The sequence below is a fragment of the Cololabis saira genome, chromosome 4, assembly GCF_033807715.1.
Source record: "Cololabis saira isolate AMF1-May2022 chromosome 4, fColSai1.1, whole genome shotgun sequence".
Lineage (NCBI taxonomy): Eukaryota > Metazoa > Chordata > Actinopteri > Beloniformes > Belonidae > Cololabis > Cololabis saira.
The window spans coordinates 37,272,521-37,294,039 of record NC_084590.1 but is presented as its reverse complement, the minus strand read 5'-3'; the positions used below and the strand labels follow the sequence as shown (position 1 = coordinate 37,294,039).

Below are 21,519 nucleotides of genomic sequence, written 5' to 3'. Positions count from 1 at the left end.
TACCTTGTACTCTTGGACCACCCCGTTCTGCTGCTCCTCTGGAGGGGGTTGCCAGGAGACGACGATGGCAGTCCCATTGTCTCCACTCTCTGTCACTGAGACCTTCCGAGGAGGGGCACTGGGGGCTACACAAAAAGATGCACAAAGGAAAAGTAAAAAAAAAAAACATATGTTCAGACGTGATATCGTTTTTTTTTATTTATTTATTTTTTCTAATTACTGCTGCCATCTAAATCTGCCTCCCACATTCAATTTAGCCGTCAGGATTCATCCTTTTTCTCTGCGTGAGACTGAGACTGATGACAAAACAAATGACTAATCATGAAAATTACAAGGCTTTTATCGGAAAACGGAGTTCGCCTCAAATAAGTGCCTTTTGAAGTAAATAAAGGCAAATAATGGTTGACTCAAAACAGGAAGGGAGTAATGGTGGTGGGGTCCATGGTGGTGTGTGATTGGCAACCTGTGGTCAAACAGCAATCTGACATAATCACAGACTCAGCATAAACAAAACCTCTATTCTGTTTCTGAAAAGAAGAAACAGTATGTTTCAAACTCTAAAAAGAATTATTAAAAGAATAGAAGAATACAAAATGATTGTAAAGGAGAAAAAGATCAAAACCCTCCCACACAAAAACACACACACTCCAGTAAACACACTGCAGTACATTCTCTTACCCGTTTGCTACAAATTAACAGTCACAGTTGGGTTCTGAACAAACCTCAAGAGCCTGCCACAACCACACCCTATGAAAAATTAGTTTAACACGTGCACTGGGGTGTTGGATATGAGTTTCAATACGCAGACGTGCTCCAATACGCCACATTTGAACATAATCCTGCCACCATCCTGCCCTGGCTCCCTGCTGTGAACAGCTGTTGTGCGCTCTCTCGCACATGCTTGAAATTGGGAATCTACACGAAAACACGCATGGACACACGCACAAACACCAGCGCAACATTCACGCCCCGTCAGCCGCGCTCACAGCCCCCACCTTCCTCCAGCGTCTTTCCGATTTTGACGTCGCTGTCTGCTCCCTGGAACTCGTTGAAGAAGGGGCGGACTTTGAATTCGTAGGTGACGCCCTTCCGAAGCTGCGTGACGAGGGCGCTGTCCTCCCCGGGGGTCCGCACCTCAAACACAGCCCACTCGCTCCTCTGGTGTCCCTCTGGGGAGGGCCTGTACATCACCTTGTAGCCCTGGATGTACGGGGACTGCTGCTCCGCCTAGCGAGGCGCCGGGGGAAAACACAGACATGGAGTTGGCTTCGTAATTTACATTGGAAAAATAAAAACAGCAGTGTGAAATGTTGCAGCATCACTGAACATGTACTGTATAGATTTGTGAGAATAAAACAGCTGGCATTGGATGGAATGGCGTGCTAACTCATCACATCACTCTTTTTTTTTTTTTAAATCCCTCCCCATCTACAGCTCTCCTTCTGAGTGTCTATGCATCATTTGGAGTTGCAGTGATTTGTGCAAACCGCACTATGAGGTCATTGGCCAAAGGTTCCTCCAAGTCTGGAGCTGGTTAAATAAGCCCCAGACTCCCAGCACAGCCCATCTCATCCTGTCCTGCTCTCGACTGACGGCTGCAGTCAGAGGGGGGGGGGATGAGGATCCTTGCACACAGTAACATGATGCTGACACCATAACAAGTCATATTACATCCAATGTAGCAAATTAGGATCATAAATGACATTAGAAGGGGTTCTTCTGTTGGCTTCTTCAAAGGATAACCAACATTTCAGGTTCGCTCAGGATAAGAATAAGTGCCAACCAGCGTGCTAACATCCCTGTGAGTACTGTAGAAGGCGAGCGGCACTGGCTTGTAAAATATTTTAGTGATTTCTTTATCCCTCCTCCATAAAACATGCTGCCAGCTCAGGTGGTCTTCATTAGCCGGAAAAACTGTCCAAGCCTCTACCACAACACAAAGGAAAATGTATAACCAAGAAACTCCACATTGGGAATAAATTTAACGTCACAAGAAGAAGGAAATGTTGCTTAACGACTGTGTCCGCCTGCCTCATGTCATGTGCTTTACTGGGACATTCCAGGGAGAGACAGTAACTGGCCAGTAACGCTTTAAATCGCTCTTGACATGTCAGTATCCTTTTCACGTTTCCTCTCCACCGTTTATCACTTGCAGTAGCACTTCATAATATTTGAAAAAGTAGGGGGGTGGCCCCAGGTCAAAGTAGAACAATGAGATTGTTTTTACCCTTCAGTGACTCATTCTGCAGACTAATAATGATTCTGGGAGGTTTAGGGGCTACGGCGTGTATTGTTCTCCAACAGATACTCTAACTAGATCAGTTACAGGAAGACGTTAGTACCTCATATTCAGCTTGTAGCAGCACAGAAACACCACTGTGAGCTCCTTGTTTGACTTCTTCTGCAACAACTGATCCGTTTTAACATCTGTTAGCCATTTCCACTTAAGAGCACGAGTTGGCCGCCTCCTCCTTCTCACTAGTATTGCTTTAACATTTGTCAAGTGTTTTCAATCTAAGGACACAGACTGGCACGCCACACACTGCTTTACAGGACTACGTGGAACCTTGCAGTGGGTTGGACACTATAGTCTAGTTACTTTGGAAAAGAACTTCAGATTTGTGCTCTCAGTCCTGAAGGCCAGTTAAAGCTCGTGCCAGAAGGGCGTTGACACCATTTGGGGCAGCGTTTTGGGTGTCCATCCTTTGCAGGCAGTACTCGAGTTGTAAAAAGAATTCAAGGTGGATTTCATCATATGGGGACAGATAATTTGTGCTGATTACAAATAATATAATATATTACAAATAATAGCACTGACCAAAACACCTGCAGAAAATACTGCAGGAATGACATAGCAGCAGTTAAATGCAGCCTTCTGTAAGCTTTAAATATCCACTGGGCTTACATCAAATACATCAAAACACAACAATAAAAAACAGTTTTCTGAACTTATCAATATGACTCTGTCCTTCACAGGATAAGTAAAATGGATCACTGCAAAAACTCAAAATCTTAACAAGAATATTTGTCTTATTTCTAGTTAAAAATGTCTAATTTTAGTAAAGAAAATCTCATTACAGTTAAAACAAGACTCATCACTGGAAAAAACAACAACTTTCACCTGTTTCAAGTAGATTTTCACTTAAAATAAGTAGAAAAATCTGCCAGTGGAACAAGATTTTTTTGCTTGTAATAAGAAGATAAATCTTGTCCCACTGGCAGATTTTCCTACTTATTTAAAGTGAAAATTTACTTGAAACAGGTGAAAATTGTCAAATAAGTTATTTTTCTGGTGTTATTTTTCTGGTGATGACTCTAAATGTTGAAATAGCAGTAAAACCACATTCATTGATGAAATGACATAAGGGATGGAAAGGGGGGATGGCAGTTTTACAGGGGGGATGATTCAGGGGGAATGCCATCCCCCCTCATACCCCTTCAACTCGAGTACTGTTTGCAGGGTGCTAGGACGTTGGTACTTGACATTACAAATGTTTTAAGGTTGTAATACAGGATATGATCATGCTCACCGTCCACTGCACCCGAACAGACGAGGAGGAAAGGATGGTGGGGTTATGCAGGTGGACGACCACGTCTCCCAACTCCCTTTGGATCTGACGATGGTCCACACCCTGACTGGTGGGAGGGACATCTGTGTGCAGGGGTCCGATAAAACAAAATAAGATGGCTGAGCCTGTACTGTATGTCGAATTAATGCAAGTTAAGAAAGCATTTATCACCTTGTATTTTCACAGCATCAGTGATGGGACTGGGATCACTCAGCCCGTAGGCATTAGCTGCTCGCACCAGGAAGAGGTAGACTGCACTGGGCCTCAGGCCCTTCAGCACGAATGACTCTGTTTTCACATGCTCTGCCAAGGTCTGCCAGCTGCTCCCCGATGCGTGACTGTGAACACACAACACATACAATTAAGGTTCAAGGTTTGAAAATGTCCATGCTGAAAAATGTTCCAGTCATGCTTAAGCTTTACCTGAAGGCCTCGATGATGTAGGAGGTGGGTGTGGCTCCAGCGTTGAGGTTGGGCTTCCATGAGAGAGTGACGGCGGTGCGGGTGACGTCCGTAACCTCGGGCTTGGAGGGAGCACTGGGGATCAGGTTTGGGTCGGTAGGCCTGTTTGGTTGAACTGGGTTTCCAAATTCTGTGTAGAGCAGAAAGAGTGAAAATGTAGCAAAGAAACTCCCACCAATGCACAAAAAAAAAGAATCACCACTGGACACAATATCGGCTCAGTCTTACCTTGGACTTCCAGAAAGGCTTTCCACGAGGCCTCTCCACTCGGTGTGGAGGCTATGCAGGTGTATATGCCCGTATCACTAAGCTGGAGGAGAAGGAAGGAGGAAGTTTGGTCAAATCAATGTTATTTAAATATGTACCTGTGTTTCCTGAACTTTCCCTCTGTCCACTCTTGCTTCCCATCAGTAGTCTGCTTATTTTTTTATTTATTTTTTTATTATTATTTTTTTTAATTATTTTATATAATATAATATATATATATAATATTATATAATATATAATAAAAATATAAAAAATATAAAAAAAATTAAAAAAGTAGTCTGCTTATTGATATTTGGATGGGGTCTGTCACAGGCAGCTGTGTCTGCCTGATCATCTCAATATCTTGTCTTGTATAACAGAAAACAGAGGATAGCTGCTGCAGAGGGTGAGTGGAATACCATTCCCAGCCAAATGGAAAATATATTCATGGCACCGAACTCTAATTGGAGACCATTTCCCACTCTGCCACCCTCCTGAGAACAAACAGGAAAATGACTACACTGGGGGACGTGTGTGGTGACCACAGGAGAGGCAATGAGTCAATGAGCAGACAAGTCTGATCAAACTGATGTACTGGTGGTTCGATCGCCAGACTCGAGGGGAAAACACTTAACATTTGAGCGTATACGAGCTTAAAAAGGCATCAAATGAGTGTGAATCATTTACTAGCGTAAATAATTATCAGGTTGTGGATTGATCATTCTTCACAAAGTTTTAATCAGTTATAAAAGCTGTCAACATGGTTTTCACACGGCTGAATTAAAAAAAAAAAGTTTGAAAGACAAAGAATTCTGTTGCGTCGCATGCGAAGGGTTACCGTCCTGAGGTGTGAACAAAATAAACATACATTAATCATTTAAACGATGGAACACAAACGCATGAGTATATCTATTTTTCGGTCTGTTAAAAAGGAAATCTATTTAAATTTCATAACAACAGCCCTTGAAAACCATATTAAGAAAATAAATGACCCTTCGCATTCAAACATCTTCATTACAGCGCTGTCTGGGTGGAATGACGAGTTCATTAATGTAAATCACCTGCGGAGTCTAGCTGCTCCAACACGCGGGGGGTGGAGGAGATGGGGGGGGGGGGGGGGGGGTCAGACACATCCCGTCGTGCCTCCCTCACACTAGCAGCCCAATCACACTGCTATTTTGTCACCGTAAGACATCCCAGCATTCATCTGAACACTGCGAGCTGACGTGACCCGTGACCCCGCGACGCCTCCGTCTGGGGGACGCGTCGGCACCCCCTGCTTGACTCCACCTAGGAGCGTGGAGCATCACGTCACGGCTCCAAACACGGGGGACGACACGCAAAAACCCGGTGTGCTCGTGCTCGCTGACTGACAGGAACTGCAGACTGTTCAACTTCACAGACTCCGTTTGAAACCCGCAGCGGATGACTGACAGCCCGCCGAGCGCTGGCTGTTGGCAGGAACACGCGCTCGATATACCAACCAGCAGGGGAGAGCCAAGCCCATTATGGGTCTGATGTGGACAACTTTGAGGCTTATTTGAATGGATTTAGACGTTAAATGTGGTTAAATGGAAAATCCTAATTATAAATTACAATGTATACTGTGTGAGGTGAGTTTACACGTTCACAGTTAAATTACAAAGTAATCAAAAAAGCCTCAGAGCAACACAAGGCCCTGCAAAGTGACACCTGTTAACAGAGCCGCCTGGGAGATTTGCGAGGCCTGGTGCGAAATGGCTGGGTGGGGCCCTCGCGCGTGAGCGTTTTTTGGGTTTTTCGGGTCGGATTGAGTGTCTATATGCGCAATCTTACCTCTCCAATTAGCAAAATACTGGATACCTTCCCCTGCCTCATCATCATCTCTTGCCTCGACGCGGGGCCCCACGGCTGCTTGAGACCCGGTCGGATTGGTGATTTTTGTAACAAATTTATCAAACGAGCCTTTCAGAGAGGCATTAAACTCTTCCATTTTCTTTAGTTTTTTTCTTTTTTCATCCCCTGATGGAAATTTCCTGAATCTGTCTCGTTCTCTCGACATTGTGTGACAGTTTGTTCCAACTCCACCCGTCTGGATCAGAGCAAGCTTGTGTCTGCGCTTGGTCTGACGCAGTTGTATTGAACAACAGACATGCGCATCATTGCACATATTTATTGATATGCACAGACTAGTACACATTTAGATCTGTAATGGAACGTGACTGTTGATATTTATAAGGGAAAAAACAAAAAAAAAAAAAACGGCCCATAGCGCGAGGCCCCTTGGGGCGCGAGGCCCCGTGCGGTCGCACGGTTCGCACACCCCTTGCGGCGGCCCTGCCTGTTAATAAACAAAGTGATCAGGTGTCTTACCTTTGCGTAGCGTATCTGCAGTGCACCTGTGTCCAACAGTTTGACCCTGGAGTCGTGTGTGGAGACCAACACACCGTCCTTCCTCCACAGGATGGTGGGGGTGGGGTTACCAGATGTCACACAGTTCAGCACCACAGTACCGTCCACAGCCACCGTCTGATTGGTCGGACCCTGTCGTATTACCGGTGGCGGGCGGTCCGAAACGACTGTGGAAAAAGGAAGCAAAGTGGGCGATTATGGGAAGGGTTGGAAGCTGCAAATGTGGTGTGGAGGGACGACGGGGAACCAGGGAACAGGCAATTACAGGCAGCTGGGAGAAAGCACACAAAAAGGTATAGAATGGTGAGAAATGCACAAGCAGTGCGCAACAATGCACGAAAGGGGGAAACTGCAAGGGCAGTAGGAGAGGAATTAAATCCAATTTTAAAGAACTGGAAGCAATTTTCTAATCATTCAGCAGCGGGAGTCGATCTAAGCCAAATAAAAACAGAACAATTAAAATGAAACAGCCTCGGTTCTCTCGCTGCACATCTACCAGAAGCCTTGCGGTATGCATTAGAAGGTTGGCAGCCAACGATTCAGGGCCCTTCCCCCAGTAATAAAACACCAAACAAGGGGGAAAAAAAGGCTTAAAAAGCATGTGGACTGGGCAGAAAATGTAAGCATGAAGATGCTGAAACTCCTCCCCGTCTCCGCCTGAGTGAAACATGGCTGTTCAACCAGGAGGCACAAAGCCAAACAAAGGCGCAGAGAGAAAGCTTGAATCTGACACAAAGGTTGAGATATACTGGAAACAAGTGAAACAGCGATGATATAACATGCACTTTAATTACATGAACCAATGCTTTTTTTTGTCCCACCTTATTCCATCTCTACTGTGTGTGATTCATTATAGCTCTAATCTAGGCTGCGTCCCTCTCTCTGATCATTTTTATTATTCATAGCACTATTGATGACCACTGTGGTCAGCCCGGCTGATTTACTAGCAAATTATTTTCAGTCAGGAGAACACAAATTAATATCCAACACGCTGCAAAGGCAACATATAATGATGTACGTATGTGTACATAGATCTTTAGAACCACGCTGCAGTGTAATCTGTGGGCTGCTTTGTCTCTGCTTTTGTGGCAGGGATGGTGCAATTACTAAAACATTGTCAGCATGACCTGTTATTACCAGATCTGCCTGCGGAGAAGTGGTGGCCTCAGAGCAGCCTGCTCACTTTAATAACTGTTATTATTATCCAGAGAGCATGACAGAATGAGAGAGAGATGAGCAGGGGAGCGAAGGAGCATACCAGTGTAGGCCTTAAATGAAGAAGGACATTTGGTAAATGAAGGGATGAATCTAGGTGTGTCATGGACAAAGTAATAGCTGCCCAGATAACTGTGGGAATAGTGGAAGTGAGGCACGGTTAGTCCACGAGGCTGACAGAGATTGGCTAGCAGGGTAATTAGAGGACCGGGTCCAGACCTCACCACATGGCAACAGTCTTCCAGCAGCCGACAGCAGCAAGCCAGCCATGGAATACTGAAGGAGACATTAGCCAGTGTGAAGCCGGAGAAGCCAAACAGTGAGCCACGGTCTGGGTGCACAGGCACCAGCGAGTCTCTACCCCTGACAGGAACATATCGACCAGGCCAGACCAAACCTCACAAACCTCAAAATGGATATTAATATCCTCTACAGCCCCACCACTAAATTACGGATAAACAGTATTATACTGATGAGCAAAAGATTAACTTCAATTCAACTATCTCTTGCACTCCAGTTTTTTCTCTCAGCGATCCTAATTCTCTCTTTAGGCTTCGTTTGATGCGGAAACCGTGTTCTGAAGGAAGCCTGCTCACCGTCAGTGACCTCTAGCAGAGCTTTGGTGATCACGCTTCCAGCGATGTTGAGGGCCTGGCAGCTGTAGTATCCCACGTCTGAGCGCTCGGCATCGGTGATGGTCAGGTCTCCGGTCTGAGACACGGAGAACCGGCTGGAGGGTTGAGGCGGTTGGGAGGAGAACAGCAGGTTCTAGGACGGGTCAACACAGAACACATAGATGTATCACAAGTTCTGCTTTACCATGAATTTTTTATGAGTTTGTGTAATCTTCCATTACATTCCCACATTTCATTGATGATTCTGGTGGAGTCTCCTTTCTAACACGTGTCCAAAAACCTCCCACAGGTAATCTCTTGTGTTAATATTTCATGACTGCGAAGGCTGTCGTCATGTCATTGTCAAGTCCATCAAACTATTCACAAGGCTCCTTTGAATCTATGGCTGGGTGCACTGTCATCCCAGGAAACTCGGATATGGATACAAGTGTGTCATCTCAGGATAGGGATCATAACCTAGAACAGTGTTTCACAAACTTTTTCTGCTAACGCCTCTCCCCCCAATTGAATCATAAAAAATAAATAGAAAAAAAAACTGTTACACTGTAATTGTTTCAGGTCTAACTGTTTTTATTTATTGTGTAAAATTTTTTTTGCTCGTCGCTCGCAGCCAGTTTGGACAGTCCAATAGAAAATAAAGCAATGGAATTGTTTTTGTCGCTGACGCTCGCTCGCGTCGCATGCAGTTAGGACATGGTGTAACAGGTTTCTTTTTTTTTTCAACATTGCTATCAACACATTTAAAAAAAAAAATGCCTTTCTGTCAAGCCCTGTCCATTATGCTCAGAAGGGATTCTAGAGTCTCTTGGGGCCCTCTGCAAAATTCCACTGGGGACTCTCCGACTAATTAATCAACCTTATATAGCAAATAATCTGACACTAACAAAAAATGTGAAAGAAAAACATTTTTTTAAATAGTGCACATTTGTATTGTTTCAAAACAAAATATAAACACCACTGGCACACAAATGAAAATAATTTACATTCATGCACCTTTGTGGCACATTCTCTAAATTTCTTGACAATGAATTCTACATTTTAGTATTCTTAGCTTGATTCTTAAGATTAACTGGACACAGCTGTGGCTCAGCGTCCACCCTAGGGGTCGTGCCCCCCACTTTGGGAACCATTGACCTAAAACAACCTTATACTGGCTGCAGGGATCTTTCCTCCTAACAGGAGGGAATGTTTCATTCGGTTTACCTGACTGCCTTCCCGTTGCCAGAAAATGGCTGGTTGTGGGTTTCCAGTGGCCTCGCACTGGAAGGTGACGGTCCTGCCAACTCCAACCACCTGGTTTCTTGGTCTAACCGCAAACGCAGGGGGCACTGCAGGACAGCCAAAAGAAGTAATTAGCCACTGAACAGAACAACATGACATAATACATGTTTCAACAGATAATAAATATAGTAAAATCACCACCAGTTAAGGTTATTTGAATAGTTTACAAAAAAATTTGCCTAAATACCTAAGACCTAGTAAACTTATCAAATTCAAACAGCAAGCAAATTATAGATATAATGACTAGAAAAACATGGGTTACAGTCATCCCCCTCATTTGCATGGCAAGGGCATGGACCATTAACATTTACATGGAAATGGGAATAAATATGAGCCATCTGTCCATGCTGACAACCTGCAATAGAGCTGGTCTCAACAAGAATGCAGTATCCACATATCTCGAAGGCAAATTCCCACTCAGATAAAGAGTAATATAATGCAATGTCAGCCATATGGTGACACTGGTTTTAAGAGGAGTCTGAGGGGACAAACAGACCACTTTACACCTCCAATTTCAAACTTCTCTGAATATGCTCGCAAATACTAGAACTCTGCCAACATTGTTATTTTATCAAAGAGAGGCTGGTTGATACGTGGAAAAAGGCAATCTGAAACCTGTCACTTGAAATAAAGCCACTATTTGTAAAAGAATAAGATGTCTTTTTTTTTAAATGCATAAAAAGTGAAAATAATAGAATGAAATGATGCAGTTTTACCTTGGAAGCCCAAGATGAGCAAATACTTTTTTTTCTTTTATTTTTTACCCCCTTTATGTCCTTTTGTCAGCGTTGCCCATGACAACTGAAACATGAGTGCTGATTGGAGAGTGGAGAGGTGATGGGAAGAGGATGGAGGGGGGCTGTGACAGCTTCCTGTCTCTGTCAGAGCGGTGAATGGATGACGGGTGACATTTCAACTTACCAGACACGACTAAAAAGGAAACAAAAACACAACAACAAAGAACCAGAGGATGAATAAATAAATTATAAACAGTATGACAAAAAAAAGAGAAGAGATAAGGAAAACAGCAGTGTGATGTCCATGGGTACAAAATAAGCATGTCATCATCATCCTGTCAATAAAAGACATGTCATGTTTTATGTGTGACTCAAACCCCTAGGGAACACATGATGCATGCAGCAAGAAAATAATTACTGTGGAGAATCAGGAATGCATTAAAGAAAATACATAAACACAAGAAAAAAATCCGTCATAGTCTTGGGACATTTTCAAGGACAGAAGAAAATACCAGATTAAGTAAAAGAACATGAAAAAAAAGGTCCACGAATAACAAAATGATACCCACACGAGGACAGAACAGATGTTTTATATCTCATGACATCCCGCCCTGCTTTATCTTTTTCCCTCTCTGTTCATGTGTTGTGTGAAGGTGAACATCCCTACACACGTAATGAGATTTCTGAGCACCCCAAGGAGCAGCGAGATCACAATCCCTCAAAAAATACATTTGCATATTTAAGCCCGGATCATAAAAACACAAGGTGAATGTTAACTGTCACTCTGTGGTCATAGATCTCCCCTCGCCGATCACTCATATTATCTAATCTGTCTGCTTCATGGCTTCCTCAGAAACATAAATGCTGTCACTCAGAATAATGACTGAGCCCCCCCCCCCCCCCCCCCCGCCCATTGCTGGCCTTTAAAATGCAGATAAGATGAACATCAAACGCTCCTCCGCCTCAACACTCACGACTGTGCTCCGGAGAGACTCTAGATACGCTCAGTCATGAGGCACCCACAAATACGTAACCTACTTCCACACAAGCATGCATGTCAGTCTAAGCCTTTAATTAGGTAACTTTACAACCACCCTGCTGCCGTGACTTGAAGGGAAGACGTGGGCCTTAACTCCGGCCTGGGTGCTTTGTCGTGAGCTTTCTGCATACTTGCAGCTTGAAGGAGAGTCTACCAATGAACTGAAAATATCACAGTTTTGAGGCTCAAGCCCAACAGGAAGCAGACTACGTACAAAAGGCTAATGTAGAAATGCTAATGGAAAACTCTTACCCCTCACTGAGATTGTGTTTACTGTATATCAACTAAAATATAATCCTCACAACTTGGTGTGAGTGTAATACACAGCAAGGGTCAGGTTGGTAGTTAGGACCGACTAATGCAGCTGTAGGGATGTGACTCAGGCAGTTGATTGCAGGGTTGGTGGTTCAATCTCCAGCCTCTTCACAGAGGCAGAAATTATGTAGGGCTTGTGATGGGGGAGTTTTGGGGGGTATTCAGATTATTCCATTTGACATAACTGAATAAAATCTTTCTAGAGCACCCCAGGTAATTATAGATGCCACACACATCTGCACAAACACACCTGCCTTCAGTCTGCTTGCTCAGTGGTGTCTGTAGTCTCCTGGATGTACAGTAAGCTACATTGTAAAGGCTTACTTAAAAAAAGTGTCAGTTACATTTGTTTGTTTTTCCTCCGTTTAAATAAAGTTTAATCTTGTAGGCCAACAAACTAAATCGTAAATCATAACAACTCGATATATTTTAAACCAGAATACAAGGAGCGTAGATTTGAATGTGCTATACTGGACATATGTTTAAATAAACGTATGTTTTTAATCACAACCACTGGGGATATTTCTGTGATAACATTGTAAGCGAATGTCTTCACTTCAGACTCTTTAGGACAAAGATTTACATCTGCTGCAGCTCCTGAAATGCACCAGCGGTCGACCGACAGAAATGACATGACGACATGGTGTATTTATTTAGTCTAGAAGCGTTCTGTTCTAGAGTGAAGAGTGTTTTCCATCCCTCCATCAGAAATATGAAGAAAAGCGTATCTGTAAGTCTACATTCAGTGATCTCATGTTGTTTTCCGGCAGTTAAGAGTATTATTTTAGCAGTATTTGAATGGCAGTGGTTACTTGAACTTGTGTTATTTGATACAAAAAACACACACTTGTTCTTTGGTTTCTTGATTATGTATTGGTTGTAATATCATATGTGTGGTGATGTGTGGGTGGCTGGTGGTCCTGACCAGTTTCAAGCGTGTTCAAAGAGACGCCCTGCTCAGTTTCAGCGGGAGCGGTGGATGAGTCAGAGTGATGATGGTACAACGGACAGGAGAACATCAAATACTTCTCTTGACACTAACAATGTTTCCCCTTGAAATCGACATTTACGGCAATGCCCTTCCACACGCTCCGCTGTGCGTTGGTGCGAGGGAAAGATTGCAAAAGCACTTTGTAGAGCTGCTTAAGTGATCTGCTAAGGCGGCCAACCAAGTTGCAGCATTTATCATCAGTGTAACAGCACACGCCTCCCATTCACAGTTTTTTGGCACCGGCTCCAAGCCTCCGTACAGACCCTTTACATGGCTTATTAGCAACACTGCTCTGGGGACTATAATTCTATTCAAGATTCTTTTACACATAAATCAGTGCGGACAGCAAACCTAACCAGCTGAGAAAAAGAAATAGCACATGGGGTTTTCTAACTTCTGTTAAATGCAATTGGCACAAAGCTGTTGACAGCATCTGCAAGTCTAGCTGAAAGAACAAAACAAAACCATGTAAATAATATCAAACTGGCCACACGCAGAACCCATACTTTTTTATGGGTTCTATCCGTCCCTCTGCTGCGCTCACATGTGGCTGAGATTAAAGATTGCACGAGTAAATCATAAATGTGACTGGTGACTTAGTCAAATATGTGTTTACGCCGTCAATCATTTCAATATTTTCCCTGACATATTTATGGGTCCAGAGGAGGTGTAGCGGACTGACAAGCACACGTGTAAAGCAATAATTTACTGACCGGGTTAATAATGAGAGCAGAGCGCATTGAAAGAAAAATGGCCCAAGGCACCACTTCCACAATGTTGCCTTTGTGCGCCGACGATCTGACCACGAAAGTTCTGAGAGTGTCTCTGTCTGCGGAGAGCAGGCTTCTTCCCATTAGTGCCAAGTTCTTGTAAGAGATTTGCTCTGAAGGCAACTATCTTAAATAATGTGTGACTTTCTATTTTTCTAATAACACTTTAAGATAATTTACAGCAGCAATAAAGACATGACATAATGACCCTGCAGGGATTACACACACGAGACCCCTTTTTTAAACGGTCTGTTTAAATGGTTTTATCTTTCCACAAAAAACCACAGAACATTCAGCAGGAACAGCAAAACTTGAATTCTAAGAATATGTATAGTAATTCCATTTCAGCCTCACATAATCGATTTAGGCATTTTGCGGTGTAGTTGTATGCCAGTAGCTCTCCACTTCTGAATTATTTAATTTAGAGTCTCAGTTGTTCTTACGCAGAGGCTAAGCGATCCCGGCCAACTTGGAGGTTTTGATGCAGGCTGGCAGCAACGCCCACTAAACCCACAGATTAAACTCCTACCCCCCGCGTCACAGTTGTCTTCCCTTCTGCAGCGACATCTCACTACCTATGCAGCGTTTCTTCTGCTTCAGCCCATTTCGACCTACAATTACCCGGCTTTTCTTTCCAGTCCCCTCGTCTGCATCTGTAATTAGAAGCATGTCATTTCCGAGCGTGGGACTGTGGCACTGCTTGTCTTTAATTAGCCGGACTACTCAGTACCCGCAGCCTCGCTGGCCCTTCGTATCCTGGGCATCTGAGGAGTAGATGGAAATGCTCCTAGGAACTAAGAAAGCTCACAGCTTCAGGCATCGGTCCAACTTTGAACCAATTCCATTATGCTTGTCATTTAATAATGCATTGCTGCTGCTTTCTTCTTTAAAAAGTGTGGCAGAGATTTTATTTGCCGAAACGTCGTCAGTTTGAGAGTTTTTTTACTTTCTTACTCTTATTTGCTAGCAGAGCAGGAGAGGTATGATGAAGAAGGCAGCCAGTGCTTTGCTTCTTCTTGCAAGCAGCAGGGAACTGGCCTGAGGTTAAGACATTTAATTTCCACTGAGGACAGGGAGGTTTTAGCATTTCAAATATGATTCTAAGTCAGGAGAACAGCTTATTGAGCCATGCATCAATGCTGTACCCTTTCATTAACTAAGCTTTCATCAGGGAGAGGGTGGAAAAAAAAGCAATAAGAGAAGTAGATATATATTGATGGATGTATTGGCAGGTGTGCCTAATCTTGCGCCTGAAACCAATCCAATGATTGCTATCCTGCAGAGCAGAGAGAGGGGCATCCTTGTGAAGATGAAGTATCTGCTTTTTTGCATGTGGGGGGTTAGCGAAAGAATAGAGTTGCCTCTTTAAATGTATGCTTTACAGGCTGCTGCTGGTGACTTTAATATGACTGACCTCGTCACAGAATCGCTCTCCCCCTCTCCATCATCGCCCCAAGCCCCAATTCCCAACCCGTTCTGCATCAATGGTGAGCCACATCCAACAGCAGCATACTCACTATCCCTGCTTCCAGGCCAGACCCTTTATGCTTTAAGCTTCCTCCTCCTTCCCTCCCCTCTTGTCTCACCCGACTCCCAACATTCCTATTAGTTTGGCGTTAAATGGCCCCTGTGTTCCTCTGATTCTCAGGAGGGTTTTGGGGGTGATCCCCCCCACCCTCAGTTTCCCTGAATGGTTTCTTTCTAAATGTTCACAGTCTGTGACCAGCTGCTTTATATTCCAACTGTGTTAATAAGAGGTCCCACGAAGAGGGCCGCTGGAGACGCAGATCTTCCATAGGTTCACAAACAGTACTGTATATGTTAAAACATTAAGGAAGACAGGCCTCCTGAGAAATGCCACTTGTATAAGGCGAAAGAAATCGATTGTTGTTGAGCTCCCATGTGCACAGCTCCACAGCTGATATGGATTTTTGCATTTCTTTTTAATAGAAATCAATCAGCTAATTGAGAAGAGACTTTAAAGTGATGACCATATAGTAGCAAAACTCGTGACTCGTGCTGCTCTAACAGAAATGGGAATATACGTACAGCAACTGTCCAAGTGGATGTAACAGTGTATTTATCAGAGCTGGGTAGAGGAGCCAAAAATTGTACTCAAGTAAAAGTACTGTTACTTCAGAATAATATGACTCAAGTAAAAGTAAAAAGTAGTCATCCAAATAATTACTTGAGTAAAAGTAAAAAAGTACTTGGTGAAAAAACTACTCAAGTACTGAGTAACTGTTGAGTAACATCTGATTTATTTTTTTAACACAACCATTCAAACAGACAAAAGTACAAAATAATCATCTTCAGGCAAATTAAATCAATAAAATAGCTTAAAATTAATAAAAAATAAAAAATAGCTTAAATTAAAATAATAAAGTAAATTCAAGTATTTGAATAAATAATAAATAAATAAAATAATAACAGGATAAATAAATAAATTGAGCACAATTAGCACAAAATTTCAAGCCTTTGTACTTTTCTTTTTTAACCAGGCAGAACTAGAACAAGCCCATGAACTAGTAGAAACTATGTGTGTGTTTGAGTCTGTGTAAATGTGACAAAACATGCAAAAACAAACATTTTTCCCAAAGAATCACCCAGTGATGTCATGAGATTGACGCGTACGTGGATAAAAGGGATAAAAGAAAAGTAACAGCTCAACGTAGCCTAATGTAGCGGCGTATGAGTAACAGTTTCTCCTTCACAAATCTACTCAAGTAAAAGTAAAAAGTATTGTGATTCAAAACTACTCCTAAAAGTACAACATTTCCCAAAACTTACTCAAGTAAATGTAACAGAGTAAATGTAACTCGTTACTACCCACCTCTGGTATTTATATATATCTAACTTAACAGCAGAACAATGTGAAAGTGAAACGTGTGAACATTTACTTACCGTGGACGGTGAGCGTGGCCGATGCCTCCGCTTTGCCCACCATGTTTTCGGCCACGCAGGTGTAGGAGCCTACGTCCGCCGAGATCAGGCGACGGATCTTCAGGGTGTGGTCCTCGCGGATCTCATATCTTCATTTAAACAGAGAGTCATGTATTGAATATTGACAAGTATGCAACATCAGGCAAAGCCGCAGAAACACAGCGAGAAGAAACACGACAGGGGACTGTGTTTTTGTTTAGGAGAACAGACGATGAGTCCCACCTTCCTTTGGGCAGTTCACCGTCATCTTTCCTCCAGCGTACGGTGGGAACTGGGTCACCTCGGGCTTCACATCTGTACTCCACGCTTTGGTCCACTAACATCACCTGGCTGCCGGGGCGACGCACGAAGCTGGGACGTTCTGCACAGAAGGTGGAAGCACACAGATAACAAGCAGAGCCTGCGTGAAATGTGCAGCCTTGATTCTCAGACACGCTTCAGGTGAACAGCTGAGTCCCATCAAAGTTATAATGAAGTGAACTTTCCAAGTGTGTTCCAGGCACAGTTTTGTTAAAGTGAAATTGTTTTATTTATTTATCTTTTTTATTGCAACTGCACGGTATGTTTACAAGCCCAATTTTTGCCCAAATGATTAAAAGAAATATGGACAATGCATAAAGATTGTGAATGTGATTTTTCTCCTAATTATTTAAGCTCCATTTAACCTGGAAAAACTTTTTTTGTAAATATCTCAGCCAAGATAAACAACTCAGCTCAGCAGAATGGAAACACACCCTATAAAATATTATAATTCAAACAAAAAAAGCTGAGCTGATTTTTCACATAAAGACATTTGCTGTATAGCAAATTGAATCTAAATATACAAATGAGGTGTTAACTTATTACATATCTAATTGGTGTTTAATAACTTAACACATATCCAATCTAAACTTAATTTATTTAAATATCCAATTGACAAATTAGTTAAGTGAACACCTAAATAATAAGTATTTTCTTCTACCAGTCAAGAGGTTTGAGGAGATAAAGCAGTCCAAAACCACACTTTTACTGCCAAAACTTGATTCAAAAGCCATCTAAGGACTTATCTATTTGTATATATAAATTACTTTTTCAGTAACTGAGATAGACTGACATGAAATTAAGAAAATACTGTAAAATAGCTATTTTCTTCACATTGCGAGAGTGTAATGGCTCACTGCTGGTTAACTGTTAACAGAAAGTGCAAGACGCAAGAACAGCTTGGAAAAGACGGGCTACTAGGGACACACGATTAGACTCAGTCCAGCAAACATTAACTACTTAGCTGTACTTTATATCCTTTTATTGCACATGAGAAGCCACTAAATCGCCTGAAGACAGCACGCAGCACGAGACTCGACACGGACCGGCTCCCGTCATCTTGTTAACTTGTCAGCGCGTTTCAAATGATTGCAGTAAAGATTTTTTTTTCTTATACTCCTTTCATACACACCGAGGCTAAAATAAAAAATAAAAAAAAAGTCTCATCTCATGTCATCTTAACTGATCTAAACACATAACATCAGACGGGGGGTTTAGTCCGGACAAGTCACCGGGGTAGTTTATAATTAACCAGAGTTTCAGGGTTATGAAACTGAGTCAGAGGTGTGGAGCGGCCCTTTGTTTACTCTTGATTTTTTTCAGAGTAATTATTTATCTTGGCTAAAGGAGCTTTGTTGTCGGCGATAGAGGAAGTGTCACACCGTCGCTGCAATCAGGAGTCTGGACATGCTCTCTGCTGGGGATGTACGGGAGTATCAGGGTAAAGGGTCACTCGTGGTGAAATAGGGAACAGCTGGTCACAGAGCAGAAGCTGCAGAGGCCGGCCTTGGAACCAGAGCGGAGCGTGAGATCATCGGCCATCTCACACTCTGCCTGATAGAGGTCAGCAACACGGTTTAGTACCTGAGAGGGAGCCGGTCAACACTTCTGGATTACTGTGTGCCTTATTTTAATGGAAAATCATCTTTGACAGTTTGTTCAAAAGAATAATAAAGCAGACAATGGAATAAAGTAGTGTAATAGGGGAAAAAGGAAAGGGTAATTACCCAGCACTGTCAGTTCAGCTATTTCACTTTCACGTTCTCCAACCATATTCGTGCCGACACAGACGTACTTCCCAGCGTCGCTTTTGCGGGCATTTGTGATCATCAGCTTCCCTCCGCGTCTCTGCGAAGAACAGAAGAGGAGGTGAGAGGCTAAACATGCAGAGGGGAAAGCATTATTAAAGTCTGCGAGCATGTGGTTGACACAGAGACAACAGAAACTACAGAACTACTCTAACACATCATAATATTTCTAGATTGCTCTAAAGAATGTCTATGATCATCCCAAAAGACATTACAGCTGTGGAAAACAGGCTCTTCCTGAAGGAAAAGCAGCTGCGCTGGTGAGTCTTTTTAGCCGATCTGAATTGTTTGGAGTCAGTCATTGTGCCGTCCTCATCCTCTTCAGAGTAACAGAACTCTGTCCGACTGCAACACAACAACGGGTCCCTGAAGTAACACCTGAGGCACTGCAGGACTGAAAGCACTCACCCAGTCATCTCAGGGAACTCGAGGACAGATGTGGCTATTATTGAGTTGGAGTATGTTTGATAGGACAGACATCTCCAAGCTTTTTTTTTTCGTTTTTTCCCCGTGCGCATACACCTACAAGTAGGAGCAAGTGAACATACTCAAGCAGAAGTGAATGCTGCATACATCCGGCAGTAAAATGCGTGTTTGTCCAGGTGAATGTCACGTCTGTTATTTCCCAGGGCTTTGATTACAGGCCAGAGGAGATGCTTTGTTCTCCGGCAGTCAGAGAGGCAGCTTCAGCCCCGGCACAGGCCCCTCACGGCCCTGCTCTCAGCTGACAGCCACGCCAGTCAGCACAGAGGCAGACAATAGCGTGGTGCACCCGTGATCTCTGCGGTTTTAAATGCACACATCAGCCTTCGGGACCTGCACCACCCCCTGCAAGAATGTAACCGATATCCTCATTAGAGAACCCGAGACAGGAAAAATCCGCTCAGCCCGTGACCATCATGCTAAGCTCCTTAATAAGTATGATACATACCTGCAGTGATGCCTCACTTCATCTATACCACAGTGGATGAGCCCAGTGGACGTTGCTCTTATTTTTTAAGAGTAGGCATGGGGCGATATACGATATTATCATATATCGCAATAAAAAACATCCGCGATAACGTTATCGTGGGGTACTGTAATTATCGCCAATTTTTTTTTTTTTTTTTTTTTTTGGCTTCTACCTGGCTACCAGCCAGGTAGAAGCCAGTGTTATTTTTTTTTATGTATTTTATTAATATTATTTATTATTATTATTTATTTAATATTTTTTCAGAGAGTCGTACAATCCGTGTGCATTTGACTACTGTGGCATTTATTTTCACTCAATCTTTGTGTTGGCCATGCAGCTTTTGTTTTGTATACTACAGAGCAGTGCCTTTATTTTATTATTTTTCCAGAGAGCCGTACTAAGTAGCAGGCAGCCAGCCACTGTTAAAGTTTCAGAGAGTAATACAATCAGTGTGCATTTGGCTCTACTTTGTCACTTTATTTCTATTTGTCACTTATTTCTTTCGACTCTCAGAGAAGTATTTTCTAACAAAAAAAGAAAGTTCAAATAAGTACCTGTACCGGTACTATAGTTTACACTTTGTAATGCATAACATTTACAGTACACTATTTGTTCTCTACATCAAGTGTCACTGTGTTGAGAATGATTTGAGAATAAATGTTCTGAAGGAACCAGTGGATCCACGGTTAGTGTTTTTCCTTGCATTTTAAGAATTTTATAAGCGACACGCTAATATCGTGATAATATCGTAATCGTGATATTTTTGTCCACTAATATCGTGATATGAAATTTTCATATGGTCCCATGCCTATTTACGAGTTAACCATATCAAATCTATGACTTCTTTAGATGACTGGCACATTATGGTGGTTTTAAAGCGTTCCTTGGTCTACTACTTAATATTCATAGTAAAAGCAGGAGGCAGAGGGACCTGAATGGCCTTTGAGACACCGGCTTATTTAGGGCACCCTGCGGTGCTGGAGGGGTTTGAAGTATCATTATGTTACTGTTTGTTTGAGGAAAGGCTTAACAGCTAAAACACTCTGACACACACAAAGGCCCAAGGTCAGAGCAGAGAAAGAGGGGCGTGTACTGCCGGTTCCACAGGGCTTTGACATGAGGATCCACTTAAGGCCTTGCCCACTCTGACCATGTTCTTTATGTCCGTGTTGTGTTGCAGTTTTCCCACTCTACCCTGGCATATTTGGAGTGCCAGAGCAGCAGGGACTCAGAGAGCTGGCAAAAGTAAATGAATGCAGCAGTGGTTCTCTTTTTCCCTGCATGCATATCCTCTTAACACAACACAGCGCGGCACACTGGCCGCTGAAAGCCCAAACAATCTGACCATTATCCCCGCAATACAGGGAGATGGCTCTATCCTGTCGCCTTTTGTCTCATGTCATTTGGCATTGCTGATAATGCGAACCCCCCCTCCCACCCCCCATTCTCCATCATCTCAGTTGGTATTCATGCGGCAGTTCATTTTCCAAGCTGATAATTAACCACAACTACTGCACAAAAGGAGGAGGACAATGTGTTGCATTTTAGCCATTTATGACGCGGCCGACAAGCTTTAGCTTGAAGCCGATTTGAGTTTAGCTTTAAATGCAGGCATTTTCCCTTCTCCTGTCTGTTTATCCTTCTGCCATTGTTCCGAAAACACCAGTTAGACAAAAACCAAAAAGAACCTGGCCGGCTGCTGCGATCGGCACAGCGGTGCTGCGACGTAAGAGAACAACCTCATTTTCAGAGCTCTGTGGGAAACCTTTCCAACAAATATTCATGGACTCATGAATATTTGACATGGAAAAAAGCAAGCGTATGATGTTCACACTCTTCACACCACTTGAAACAGTTAGTTAGTT

At 43.0% G+C, this 21,519-nt stretch overlaps 1 protein-coding gene across 6 annotated transcripts in view; it reads right to left on the bottom strand.

The window, feature by feature from the left end:
• Positions 1–21,519, bottom strand: part of robo1 (roundabout, axon guidance receptor, homolog 1 (Drosophila)) — a 229,927-nt gene that overhangs the window by 25,363 nt on the left and 183,045 nt on the right. For all 6 annotated transcript variants that reach the window (XM_061719659.1, XM_061719662.1, XM_061719658.1 and 3 more), the window contains 12 exons: positions 18,622–18,742; positions 16,817–16,955; positions 16,556–16,683; positions 9,722–9,846; positions 8,480–8,651; positions 6,630–6,835; positions 4,260–4,341; positions 3,993–4,161; positions 3,741–3,907; positions 3,531–3,652; positions 996–1,227; positions 4–125 (listed from right to left, as the gene is read on the bottom strand). In XM_061719659.1, coding sequence (XP_061575643.1) covers positions 4–125; positions 996–1,227; positions 3,531–3,652; positions 3,741–3,907; positions 3,993–4,161; positions 4,260–4,341; positions 6,630–6,835; positions 8,480–8,651; positions 9,722–9,846; positions 16,556–16,683; positions 16,817–16,955; positions 18,622–18,742 — 1,785 coding nt within the window. The remainder of the gene's footprint in view (positions 1–3; positions 126–995; positions 1,228–3,530; positions 3,653–3,740; positions 3,908–3,992; positions 4,162–4,259; positions 4,342–6,629; positions 6,836–8,479; positions 8,652–9,721; positions 9,847–16,555; positions 16,684–16,816; positions 16,956–18,621; positions 18,743–21,519) is intronic.